Genomic DNA, 14056 nt, shown 5'->3' on the forward strand with positions numbered 1-14056 from the left:
AGGCACTTGGCAGAAATAAAAAGGAACAGTTGTGCAGGAAAAGAAAGTTAGTCAAGAGTCACACCAAAACTCAAATTTACAACTTTTATCAGACTTGTATTTTAAACTACAGCAATTAAGCCTTGCGATATATATACAATCTATGTAACCTGACAATATAATTAAAACAAAATTGTAAACCCAAATATATACATATACTGTATAAAGTATTTTATTTATTTAAATAGTCAAGAGTTCCAACACTCTTGTAAAGCCGCTAGCACGCATGGCGTTTAGAGCAGGTCCTTAATCCTAATTTTCCTCGGAATACGGCCCGGCAAATCGTTTACCCAGGTACCCATTCACTGCTGGGTGAACAGAGGCTACAGTCAAGGATTGGCGCCCAGACAATCTTCCCTGGCCAGGATACGAACCCAGGCCAAAGGGCTCACAAAGTGCCGAGCGAGTGCTTTACCACTGTGCCATGGGACCTGCCAATTTAATAAATTAGTAATAAATTATGTACTAATTTGGCATTGCAATAACAAACATCAAACCGGTATCACTAAAAGAAGCTGCAGAATATATGTAGCCACAAACAAAATTTCCTTTGAAATCCTTAATGATACTGCCTTAAAAGATGAGCATGGCTAACTGATCTAACACCTTGTATTTAACTATGAAAATCAAAATGTGCAGAATAATTGGGTGTATAAACACATACTGTATTTACAACAATAAAATATACAGTGTATTATATGACAAATAACATTAATTTATATGTACAATACATACACGGAAATCTGTACCAGTTGATTAAGGCAGTGTCTGGGATGCTCCCGGACGCAGGTTCGAATCCTCATCACGGCCCTTATGGATTTGTTCATCTGTACCAGGTTATTGAAACAAGCTAGGAAAAATCATGTTTAACATAGTATGAGAGTTCAGTTCGGTACTACCTGAGCCTTGGCGAAGTAGTAAATAGAAGAGTATCAATGGAAGTAGCCAAAATGAAATGATTTTAATAATGTACTCAATAGAACTATGCAATTGAGCAGTTCCATGAGACTATAACCCTTATCACCATCATCATTACTTCACTTTCCACTCTCAAAAATGAAGCTCAACCACTTGGGATGGGTGATAAGAGCAACGGTTTCGCTTCATGCAGGTCGGCGTTCAATCCCCGACCATCCAAGTGGCTTGGCACCATTCCTTCCATCATAATTCAAATACTGTACAGTATTATTTTAAAAATCACGTTAATAAATATTTATTGAAGTGTCGTATAACTCATTATCAAGGCAACTCCTATAAACAAACTACCAAACCATGAAACAACAGAAGGTTAAATCCAACACTATTAAATATGATTATCATTGCATGTATGCCAATCAACTTTGTATGATAAAATACCATCACAGTATTGTACCTTTTAATATACTGTACATGGGAGTACCATAAATTTATCACCATATACATAAACTACAGAAAAAGAAATACATAGACCCTGTATTAAATTTTATCTTTCAAAAGTCCTAAACTATATTTTCTAACATATTCTAAACTTTGCAGCACTGGTACTAAGTTTTGGGACAATTCTACTTGTTTATCATTCCAGTATATGTGAGTTGGAGGTTGGTGTTCACCGTTTCTAAAGACAAAGTGTGCTGAGAGCTGGATGGCTAACTGAGACCTGACGAGTCCCACACCTCCAACACGTTCAGGAGCTGGGTGGTATACTCGCCCTGTCTCAACTTGCATGCATAATTCAGATGGTTGGAATGGAAAGGTCATTAAGTCACCTGCATTACCATATGCAATGTGCTCTTCTGGACCTAATGGTGCATCTTTCCTTACCTGGAAAGAACAAAAAATTGCAAATCGTATTAATTTTTTGAGAGGGAAGGAAACTAAAATTACGACAACTGATCATAGCTAGAAATGGATACTCAGATTAAATACCTAATATCAACAAAAAGAGGAATTTGCTGAAATGAGGTTGAGTGTAGGGTAATACTAGCATGGAATGAACATGAAACATGAAGTTAAAGTAGCAGAAATGGACACTATGAGCAGCATAGTATATATTATATGGTGTCAGGAAATTAATTCCTGTTGTTTGGAACAGGTAGCCTGTATCTAGGCTTACTAAGGATCCCCCTAGGCCAATTGCTGACCTTTCCCAAGATGCAATCCATAACAGTTGCTTAACTCCTGGGTGTCTATTTTACTGTTAAGTGAACAGAAGCATTAGGCGAAAGAAAAGTGCCCAGCCATCTCAGTCCTACTCGAGAGATCGAACCCTGGTCTCTTGGTTGTGAGCCAAGAACCTGAAGTGTAAAATTCATTAATTCTAAAGATTAGAGAGAGTGAACATAGATGATTTTATCATATTAAATGAATGGATGACTGTATTCAAGTGAATTTTGAATAATAGTTTTTGCCATTTCCTAGACCTAGGTTGCATGGTCCCTCCGGGTAATCTCCTGGGACCTTTAGTGGAGTTTGCCTTCAACCTCTCCTCTTGTTTCATAAACTTGGGTCAGAAGTCTATCCTGCAGCTCTGGTTTGACTATGGGGTGGCTATTGGGTGGCCAAGTTAACCACTCTTTAGTGATTATATTGATTGTTCTCAATCCTTAAGAGGATTAAGAGGATTTTCTAATGTCTTGGGTTGATATCAAGTCTAAGGGTTTTTGGAGGTCTGACAGGGTCATGGCAGTTCGATAACTGGCTAGTATCCCTGGTCTCTGTGGTGCTTGTGTTGCCCTGGGTAGGGTATTCCATCCTGCCCTCTCACCTTTGGGAGTTTGATCCTTGTTCTCATTCTTCCCTGATGAGTCCTTTTTTTCATTTTCTATCTGGTTAGTCACCTACAGGTAGTCGCTGTTTGGCCCCTCCAGAAAACAAGCGTTCATATCTTCCTTTGCGTTTGTTTTGTTTTCCTCTTCTTAATTGCTGGCATGGTCTTTTCATTAGGGGTTATCTGGAATTCCCTGCTACTTGCACCTCTCCAAGGAGACCAAGTTTGGTTTCTGGTCCTCTGTACGCTTGTTATGACTCACTAGGGCTTGGCGAGACATGACGTGTGTGGAGCTGTCCATGTGGTTAGCTATGGGGAGTTATTGAAGAAGCCCTCCCATGACAAATTATTAACTAAATAAATTTATGAGCAATATCTTCCTACATAAAGTGAAAGATGAGATAAATAGATAGCTTATTACATCAAATCATAAATAATGTGTAAATACGTATGCATTGGATAGTTTCTCAACCAACTACCACAGTGAAGATTTATGGAAGGCAGCATTTTGTTACCAGGAGGCAGTTGGTAATTATGCCACCTGCCTCACTCACCTTCTCTCCCCTTGTTATTTACACATAAAACACATAATAATTGTTATTAATACATAATACATGAGATATGGGAGAAGCAGAAAATTTATTAGTGCAAGAATCAACATTTGCTAGTCTGCGAGTCAAGGAATGTCAAAATTCCTTACCTCCAGCCTTATCTAGCATCTTCAATTAATGTTACAGTATTTCAGCTTGTTGATTACCTGGAGGATGGCTTACTGATCATTTTAGTAAACTGAAGTAACTTTGTAGGCATTTATCAAGTTTCAAATAGGGTGGTTACCCGGAAATAACACGCGTCACTCGAGGGTGAAATCTTCTAACATTTTGTTGCCGAGTCTGCTTTTGTGTAATTGTGTTAAGATTCTTGGATTTCACAGTTCATGATGACTAGGGAGTTCTCTCTTATCTGAGATGTACTCATTGGCATTTGGAAAGTAGTCTCATGTTCATGGGTATGATTTTGAAGGTTATATACAACTGGTCTGTTTTACTTCTACCTGCAAAGTGAAGGGTTCTATTTTGAACTTGTATTTTCTATATGATGGCATTAACACTTTTTTTTAAATTATACAAGCATTGTCAGTTGATATTGACCATCCCTAGCTTTAAATTTACATGATTTGCTGAGTTTAACAGTAAAGATATTTTATACAGTACTTTGTTGGTAGTCTTCATGACCATGGGCTTCCATCCGATTCTGCTGTCATTCTCTGTCATGTAAGGATATCATCTAATAGTCTGGCCTGAAAATTCTCTACTTTCTCTTTCCATCTGGCTGTTAGGACTAGATTTTCATTAGCTTTCCTAGTTACTGTGAAGTTTGTTGTTTGTGCCTTCATAGCTGGAAGTTACTACTGAACATAAATGACATCAGCAGCATACTGGTTAATGATCGTAGTGGGAGGTCATTGACATTAAGGAGCACTGGATTTAGGCTTTTGCAGTTTTGCCACTGAAGAATGAAAAAGCTATTTATTTTCATGACGATTCTAATGAGTCTTCTAATTACCTGTTTTGGGCAGGAATGCAAGTTAGTTTATAAATAAGTACATTATTCTAGAGATTGTTGAAAGGTTTATTCAAATTTCTTGTAGCTATGAGCACAAATGGGTTCAATATGCAGATACTCTCCACTGCATAATAGATGATGCTAATAATATATTAGGTATATACAACATGTGACTTTTGAACCCAAATTGTTTCTCAGTGCAAAGTTGCTGTTTTTAAAAGTTCTAGTACTATATATGCCTTGATGCCAACATTGCATTAACACTTTGGCGTACCCCGCGCGCCACCCCTCAACTGTGCGATATGGGACCCAGGGTGTCATGGGAGCGCGTGTAAATTCTGAAAAGTGTATACTCTCTTCAACTTTGTCACCTTAATTCTCGTCCTACGAGATTAAATTTTGTATCATTGTGTTCGCAATAGAATTCTCTACAGCACTAAATGCATATAAACTCCAAAAGCCCGGCTAATTACCCGCAGCAAACAGAGAAAGTGCGAACGAGTTACCCAGGAGCGCGCAAACACAATAAAATGCTTTCACTATTTTCACTCTGGTCACCTCAATTTTCGTCCTAGGTTTTTCATTTTGGTCTCAATGGGTTCGCAATAAAATTCTCTAGAGGAACATTAGCATATAAAATAAAAAACCTGGTCACGCTCCAACCGCCGACGAGTTGAAGACGGGCCACGCGTTAGCCGCAAGTGAGCGCTCAAGACGCCTTCCAGCTACACTCCCAATTCCCGCCCTTTTCAAGCCTTTCTTTCGCAATTTTCTTCCTGGAAGGGCCTTGTTCATGATCACTATCCATCGTGGAGTAAGCGTAGATAGCTTCTAAAGCTGCAGTAAGAAATATAGCCACGGAAAATAGCCGAAATGTTCACACGTTTGAGATGCAAGGGGAGGCGACATTGGGCACAACAGTGGAGCGAAAACAATGGGCCCACGGCGTGTGCCAAGCCGCCTGAGGGCCACGAGGCTCAACAAAGAAAATGGGAAGACATTGGCGCGCATTTTAAAACCAGTCCCCCCAAAATCGGATAAAAACCTGATTTTTGGCGATTATTTAAAGTGGTTGACGCAATGCTGCGTCATCCCCGGCATTACCGACAGTAAACGGATGACGCAATGCTGCGTCATGCCCAGGCGAAAGCAGCACAGCACATTTTAGGGGACAATTTTTTATTTGTTCTGTACTTCCCACAGATACCATCCAACTTTCAATTTAAGAAATGCCCAAAGCAGAGAAATATGACTAAAAACATCCTAACAAAATTAAAGATAATGAGTTATATCTTACCAAATTTGTGAATACCAGTGGCAGATCATCACATCTTATGAAGTTCCTTTCACGACCACATGGAGAGAAAAACGGAAACTCTGGATATCTTGCCGTTTTATTGAAGCAAAGTCGGCTGAAGAAAAACTGAAGGAACTTCTTCTCTGCACAAAAAAAAAAGCACTAATTAGAAAAAATCTATGCCCCAAAGAATACTTTTCTAGCTGGCTCTCTGTAGCTTCCCAGCATACTGACTCTGGCACTGCAGAAACAGCCACAAAACTACCAATCCTCAGGACTCACACAGTCCTGAGTCCAACAAAGCACCAGAACCAGAATCTGGTATGCTCATAGCCGAGGAGAGCATAAGAATCAATTTCTTAACCAAGTAAAACTGCCCACAAAGTATAGCCAAAGTCAAACAAAATACATATCTTGATGAAAAGCAGAAAAGATGTAAATGGGGCAAGTAAAAGTGTGTCTAATGTCAAAAAACCATGTGTAGTATCAAATAGTACCACCAGATGGCAGATCAGGACGTCCAAAGGTTCCACCTGCCTGCCCATCACCTCACTTGTGTGTTTGGGACCAGTCAACTAATTCTTTAGAGGACTGATACTGTTTTTGAGATAAATGGGGTTAACTTTCCTTAGGATTTTAATATCCCATAGAGGGCCATGCATTGTATTTTTTTATCGCATTATGCTTCACGATTGTATTTATGCTCTTCATCCTGAGTGACTTTAGCCAACAGTTTGCCCCCGACATTGTTTCATGGTTATCTCCTTAATAAGGGAAAAAGCACTAAGCCATTACAACTATATAGCACTTGGAAGGAATCTGGATAAGGATTTGGGATGAGATGGGGAAGGTGGGTAAGAAATGTTGGCCAATCACTTGGACAGTTTGGGAGTGAACGCTGATCAGCACGAAGCGAGAATGTTGCTCTACCATACAGCCCAACTGGTTAGGCACCATTCCTTCTCCCTGTCTCATCACAAATTCTTATCCTGGCTCTGTGGTCTAGTGGTGAACGACTGATTCACATCTGTAGGTTCATGGTTCCAATCCTGTCTGGAAGAGAAACAAATTGGCAGTTAGCCGTTGTGGGCTGCTTCCTGGTAAAGATCACTAACTGGCTTAGTAGTTATCTCCTCAGGATTCATCTTGCTCTTATTTTCTCACCAGAATTATCTACTTTGAAGGGCTTGAGTGTTGTCCTTCCTGTCGTTTGTTGTTGTTTAAGATTCAGCTACTCGGAACAAAGAGTTCCAAGCAACATGGGCTATGGTGCGCCCGTCATACTTACATGGCACAGAAGATAGGCCCATTCTTTTTGGAGTTTCTCCTAATGAGATGCTCCAGTGTTTGGGTAGTGCTTGGGACTTCTTAATGGGAGTTGATTAAGTTCACTGTGTACTTATAAAAAAATAAAAAAGGAGGTTATTTATACTTGGTTATGCCTTGTCTGTAGATGTGCCCTGTATGTTTATACATGACACCAGCCAAAGAAAATCCTTGGGTGGTGAACAAGGAATCTTTAGATTTAATTCCTTAGTGCTGCGCACTTTTTGCCACACCAAAACCTTTTGGGCATTGCAAGAGTAGCCAGGCCAAAACCATCTGGTACTTCTATACGTTTATTAATAGACCAGACGGTCAGTTCCTCTTGGGTTCTAGTGGCACGTTTGTCATGTATTTTTCGACATCAAGATTATATATAAAGTATATATAATCCATATATACTACCACCCAATAGGTGGCACAAACTTGAGTGGTTATTCTCCAGATTGGTATGCTGTATTACATGTCACCGTGGTTTCAGCTGGATGCTGTCTCCATTTTCCCTAAGGTACATTTCCAGGTTGTAGTTTTGGGATCTGTGAAGTAGAACTGGTCTAGCTTTAAAAAAAAGTGTGACTGTATAGTACCCTTATATAAAAATAGAGTATGATTATTGTGACCATAATAACTATAGGTCTATTAGTTATACACTGTAGTAGGCCGAGTACATGACAAAATAGTTATTGGAATACTGTAGTTACATTTAAAACATTCAAGGAGAAATGGCTTCAAGCTCAACAAGGCACAACGTAGGTCAGAATATAGGAGACGGTTTTAAGCTCATAGGGTACTAAACCCATGTAACCATATACCTGCAACAGCCATGTCAAAACATAGCTCTTCAAAATCCAGCTGGAAAAAATCATCAGGAAAATGGGGGACCTTTATCAAGCTGCCAGTTTCTTATCATCGTGGCCACTGGTGGTGACCTCAAGTAAACACGGGTAAACCGAATAATTGGTCAATGATGAAAAAGGTTGGTTTTCTTAGCGAAAGAGGTTATGTTAATCAAATATTTGTATTAAGATAGATAGTGAAGGAGGCATGTGAAAATGTGTCTCGAACATATGGTACTAATGTGTTATGGTTTTTCCAATTGAACAGTGGATCTCTTGAATCCTTAAAGAGTATATTTTATATAAATAAAATATATAACCATAAATAGCTGCTCACATGATGGGCAGGAACCTTGAACCCTCTGTATTACCATGCTGAGGGGCTGAAAAAAAGAAGCTGGTAGTTCTAGGGTCTCTCGTTTTTTCCAATTAACATAGAACCTAGAGTCTTAAACAAAAGCAAATAGTGGCACTCTTACCCTAGACACCAGGTGTCTTGGAAGCAATGGGGACAAAATTGTAGTGGTGATCCAGTTCTCTGTGCTTCTGAGACCGCCGATCCCCTGTGGGTGGCAGCACCACCAGAATGTGCAACACTAAAGTCAATGTAGGTGTTAGCCAAGACTGATATGTACAAACAGTCCCATTCCAACTGCTTGCTGTTCTTTCAGGGGATCACTATAATCCCCTCTGGATGACCAACATTAACACCCGAGTTACTAGGCATTAGGTAACGGGGACTCTCAGTTGGACATCCAGATGTGGTAAGGCTCCTCTTTATGTCATTGGTATTCAACTGGCCTTAAGTTCCAGTTGAATACCAGTTTGGTGTCGCTGAGAGCCTTCCTTATTGTGGGCACTCATGGCTGAGTTGGTAGGACTGTGGACTGTTGCATTTGTTGTCTGCAGTTTGAGGCTCTGATGGTCCAAGTGAATGGATCATCATTATAATATAATATAATATAATATAATATAATATAATATAATATAATATAATGTAGTGTAATATAATATACACAGAAATAACATTATCGTGATATATCAATGGGAAAATCCACATGAGCCATAATAAGGGTTCGAACCTATGCGCTACCGCAGGTTGTACACCAGGTTGTGCCCCAGGTTGCACTTCTTTTGACTACGTCATGGTGTAGTTGATTAGAGCGTTCATTTGGGAACACCCAGATCATAGGTTCGAACCCTCATCATGGCTCCTGTAGATTCTCATATATTATATTATATACAAATTCACCTGCCTTTAAAGCAAGATGTAAAGTTCTTGATTCTTGCATCATCCAAAAAGAGCTGAAAAAAAAAGAAATTAGAATTAATTACAGCTAAAACAAGACATTAGTGATAAATAGTATATAAACTCCAATATGCTTGGCCCAGGAATGAAGCATTCCAACTGAGTATACTTACCTGTACCGACCATTACGTTTGTCTTACATAACTAAGCCAATTACACTGTAAACATTTATCAACTATTTTCAGAAAGCTATTATGAAGAGGAAAACAAATGAACCTGAACTCTAATGAAGTGCATATCTGATCTGAAATTATGGATAGCAAGTTGCATAAGGAGAAAATCTGTAGGAGCCGTAATTTCTGATTGACACATCACGTTAGAGTGATTACTCTCTGTGAATTTGTATAATCTTAAATGTGACCAATCTCCATAGCCTTATTTCTACCACTGTAATAGGTGGTGGGAAACATTCAGGATTGAAATAAACAAGCTAAAATAAGAACTGTAAGGTACAGAAAATGGCAAATGAGGCACTTTTTTTTATATACTGTAGGAAAGGTGTCTGTATTACTGTTGTGGGAATGAATATTAAAACTTAGAAAACATGTACAGTATACAGTGTTATGTTGGATAAAAAAAAAATATTTAAATCTTATATCTAAAGCCTAACAAATTTTATTGAATAAAATATTCAGTTCAGACCTAGTCTAGGTGTTATCTTGTTTTAATTGCTTGTACAGTACTTACCTAAATTCACAGCAAGTAACAACATCTAATTTAATATCAAGCAACAACACAGATAGCCTGTATTACAAGTACTGCTACTACAGTGACATGGAAATACTTTTACAGATTGGTAGGCATATAATAAACTTTTATTGTCTACTAATATTAGAGCTACAAAATTTGGCTAAAATTCTAATTCCATGCCACATAATATATACAGTATCCCAGAGGATTTTGACAACATAGAATTTAAGTATATTCTGTAATAGGTAAAATTCATTGCATAGAATATTCATCAAAATATTAAAAGACATATGGAACTTTAAGAAAAATATGATCCGTTTAATTTGTCACATTCCACACCAACATTATTTCATGACCCTGATGACAATGTTTACATTATAGATACATACATATTTACATTTTTTTATAACTACAAAGTAAATAATATTAATAAAAAGAAATAAAAATATCACAAAGGCCCCTGTGATATCAGTGATGTTATTAATGGGTTGGGGCAGCTACAGCACCGGGCTGTATGTATCCAGTCGTTCCAGAGTCTGGGAAAAACTCCAAGTCTGGAGGTTAGACATTACCTGTTGGCAGAAAAATCATTGCTCCTTATGGCAAATAAACACACTGTAAGACAGATACTTGGCGACATCCTGGCGTTTCTCGCAGAGTCGAGCCCCAGTCCCACATAAAGAACTGAAAGATTATCTATCGATACCCTGGGACTCTTAGACGATAGAGGCGCCAGGCAGCCTGTCACCTCTGAGCAAGCGAACCAAATCGAAGCCAAATGACAAAATCGCAAAGGCCCCTATGAAACTTACAAATAAAAACTCAACTAATTCTAAAAAATTGACAAAAAAAGATCTCATTCCCATCTACCATTCCTTGGTGGTCGACATAGTAGAAGTATTCCCTGACTCTGGGCTCTGGTGACTGCCCCTGCACGTACTCCGTCAGCTGTAGACTCGTGCACCATCTCCGGGAAGCATGCAACCTTCTGCAGGCTGAAACAATCAGAGACGGACTTATACTGCTACCAAGTGTTGTGGTCAACATATTTACATTACGCTATAGGGCATTATGGGTTAGATAAGAGCATAAATTAGTTGGAATTTTACAATTTAATTTATTTACTCAATATAAATCTTATTTTACAATACTTATACATTTATTAAATACAAATATAGGTCCAATAGTATGAAAATCTCTTTTAATATTAAGCATTGTGTAGTAAATATTTATAGTTTCTGTTGTGACTGTGTTTCATGAAAGCCATAATAAACACAGAAACTATGACATGATTGGTTGAATGCAATCTTGCCTCCCGCTGACTAACCAATGAGAATGGCTGCCTTTCCAAGACCAACCAATCACACCAACTCTACAGTCTGGCATCGGCTGTTGTGTCGGAAAACCTGAAATGGTGTTGTGGCTGTAGGGTCGTGTTGACGGGTACTGTTGCTGCCGGGGGACCTTTTGTTGACGCCACAGTGAGCCAGTGCTGACGTTTATGTGGTGCGGGAGAGTGAAGTGAAGTAATGGCGCCGCTGACCTGAGTGAAGCGCCCACTGGGGGAGTGGGAGAAGTGTATATACTAGGAAGAAGCTCATTTACCAGGTGGTTGTTTACACTAGGTTCAAGGACCAGCTGATTCGGTGTCATCGTTGTCAGGCCCTCCCACGGCTCAGGTTTTCTTGGATGGAGGATTATTTTATCTGGCCAACATGAACCCTAATCGGTCTCCCAATCTGTCAAAGAGAACATGGAAATTACGTGAGTATTAAGGTAGAGCTATTCTGTGTAGCTCTGGGGGCGGTTTCCTAGGCAATAACTCTTCCCCCAAAACGTTATTTTTATTTGTGTTTCGCTTCTATTTGTGTTCACGCGGTTAGTGTGGTGCCTTGATATGTTTTTTTTTATATTATGTATGAATTATGGTTTGGTTTATGATAAAAACAAAAATAGTGCAGTGTCCTACTTCACCCTATTGATCTAGTGCCAGTCTTATAAATTGTTAGTTTCCACTATTTACCTCAAAAATAACTACAATAATTTTATTGCAAAGTTTATTGAATTATTCAGAAGAGGAGACATTGTACAAAATGACACCGGATATTAGTAGGCCTACCCACAAATATTGATACAGTACTGTAGTCTCATTTGACATCCAAGTGTCTGGAATCCCTAGTGTGGATCTCCTAACAGCATGACTTATTACTCTTATTACTCTAGACAACAAGATTTGTTATTGTAAGGGAGTTTCTCTTTAACTCTGTATATTATGGTCTATTATACACAGGAAATAAGCCATAATGTGGCTGAAAACAAATAACTTGACCCAAGCATGAAATGAAGCGACAACATTTTGGGTATGTCTTTGACCCTTATCAAGTTGTGACGACTTTGTCTATTACCTCCCTTCATTCTTACAAACTATTTGGCTTGCTTCAGTTTTTCCTTGTCTCTTATGATTCCTGGATGTTTGGATTTGGGTGTCTGGAGATGGGTGCCAAGTATCCAAGGTTTATCCAAGTATTGCATACAGAGGTGCATTTCTCTGGTATTGCTGAGCTTTAAAGTCTGGTATTAAAAATGGAAGCAGGACATAACGATACTCGTTACTATTGTTTTCATTATTGTTTGGTGATTTTTTTGCTTCTCCCCATGAACCTGAAAACTAGAAACTGTACATTCATGTCCAGTGACACATTCCTTGGGAACCATTGATCTTAAAGATCTGATATAAATATGCACAGTAGCATGGTATGTTTGGCATGCATCAGTGATATTTTCAAATGATTTAAAGATAATTTTGTACATAGTTTTGACATCTGAAGACTAGAAAATATGCTCATATCTGTAACAGTCTCCAAACACTTTTTATAATACAGTCATCTACCCATGTAATCTTATACTTTAAGGAACACACATCCACCTGAAAGTAAAAGATTTATTAAATAACTGTAATTTTCATAAAAACCATACACTGAATCGTGGGAAAAAATTATATTCTAATAAGTTTTTATTGGGCACCTTTCATGGTTTATTACGTTTTTAGAGTATATTTAAGATATCCCAGGTACAGTATTTTTAGGGTCTCTTTAAACTTAGTTGTGCAGGCACTATAAATTTTTTCAGTGTTGTGTCGAATGACTGCAATGGCACAAAAATTGGGTGTGTCTACCCTTTGAAACAATACAGTATAGCATAATAGTGTTCTCAGAATATGGCAACTGCTTGGATTATGTTTAATCCAAACAGCCATGGAGCTGGGCAGTTACCATTCAAAATTCACTTCTAAACAAGGACAAGTGAGGCAGTGTCCATGTAGTCACAAGTCACTCAATGGTGCTTAATCTGACTGACCAAGCAATATGCATATTATCAACCATACTGTACTTTAATAATAATATATCGCATACAGAGGTGTATTTGAGCAATAACTTTGTACTTCAAATTGCTTGAATTCCCATGTTATCAGGGCACAAACTTAGATGGGAAACTGCATTGTAAAGCAAATTTGTTATTTATCTTCATGTACAAAATTTTAACCTAAAGTTGATTTGTAGGTGTTAATAATTTATTTTTATATCTGAAGTTTCTCTAAATTATGGAAAGACTATACGTATAGTATATTTTGCTTTTATTTTACATTTTCATAGTTTACAAAAAGGATTGCTTTGGTGTATGGAACTATATAAATGGCTATCAATGTGAAATAATATTAATGTAGGCAAATTTGTAATAATAGCCTTATCAGTAAATTTATAATTCAGGGATTTAGAAAATTGTTAATTCTGTTACCTGTATATAAACTGCTTTTCATCTTAGGTTCTTTGCATCATATGATCTTTTGGCCAAAGGCTATGTTGCTTCAATATAAATATGGCTAGACTGTCAATAATGGAAGGCCTTATTAATGTCACACACTTCACTACATATACATAGGCGATTGGGGCTCAGGTGTTTGTTTAGTCAGAGCCCATGGAAACCAGCAGACTGTAAAGGTATTGAATGAATATGATTTTCCTCTCATTGCTTTTTGTGTTTCCTTTGCATCCCTTGGGCATGATTGCTGGTTTATTTATTTATTGTTGGTATGTTATCCTTTCCTTTGTGGGTTATAGGATGAATAACTTTTAATCAAGCGTCCTACTTCTCTTTGCTCACTCCTCTTCCAAACTCAATATAGCTACATCATGAGCAGACTCAAAAGCAGTAAATTGTATAGTGCTTTAAAAAATGTAATGTTCAGGTAC

At 38.1% G+C, this 14056-nt stretch overlaps 2 protein-coding genes across 3 annotated transcripts in view; one reads left to right on the forward strand and one right to left on the reverse strand.

The window, feature by feature from the left end:
- Positions 1-1399: 1399 nt before the first annotated feature.
- On the reverse strand, positions 1400-10871 carry LOC138368618 (UPF0598 protein CG30010-like). The gene is made up of 4 exons (XM_069331215.1): positions 10677-10871; positions 9064-9112; positions 5649-5791; positions 1400-1839 (listed from the first exon to the last, which is right to left on the reverse strand). The coding sequence occupies exons 1-4, from the start codon at positions 10851-10853 to the stop codon at positions 1495-1497; spliced, it is 714 nt and encodes a 237-aa protein (XP_069187316.1). The 5' UTR covers positions 10854-10871; the 3' UTR covers positions 1400-1494.
- Positions 10872-11200: 329 nt separating this feature from the next.
- The window catches only part of LOC138368617 (katanin p80 WD40 repeat-containing subunit B1-like), a 119022-nt gene continuing 116166 nt past the window's right edge, over positions 11201-14056 (forward strand). Inside the window, exon 1 of one of the 2 annotated variants that reach the window (XM_069331213.1) lies at positions 11201-11570. In XM_069331213.1, coding sequence (XP_069187314.1) covers positions 11522-11570 — 49 coding nt within the window. In that variant the 5' untranslated portion in view covers positions 11201-11521. The remainder of the gene's footprint in view (positions 11571-14056) is intronic. The other variant, XM_069331214.1, reaches the window with a different exon arrangement.

The sequence above is a fragment of the Procambarus clarkii genome, chromosome 25 (assembly GCF_040958095.1).
Source record: "Procambarus clarkii isolate CNS0578487 chromosome 25, FALCON_Pclarkii_2.0, whole genome shotgun sequence".
NCBI classification, from domain to species: domain Eukaryota; kingdom Metazoa; phylum Arthropoda; class Malacostraca; order Decapoda; family Cambaridae; genus Procambarus; species Procambarus clarkii.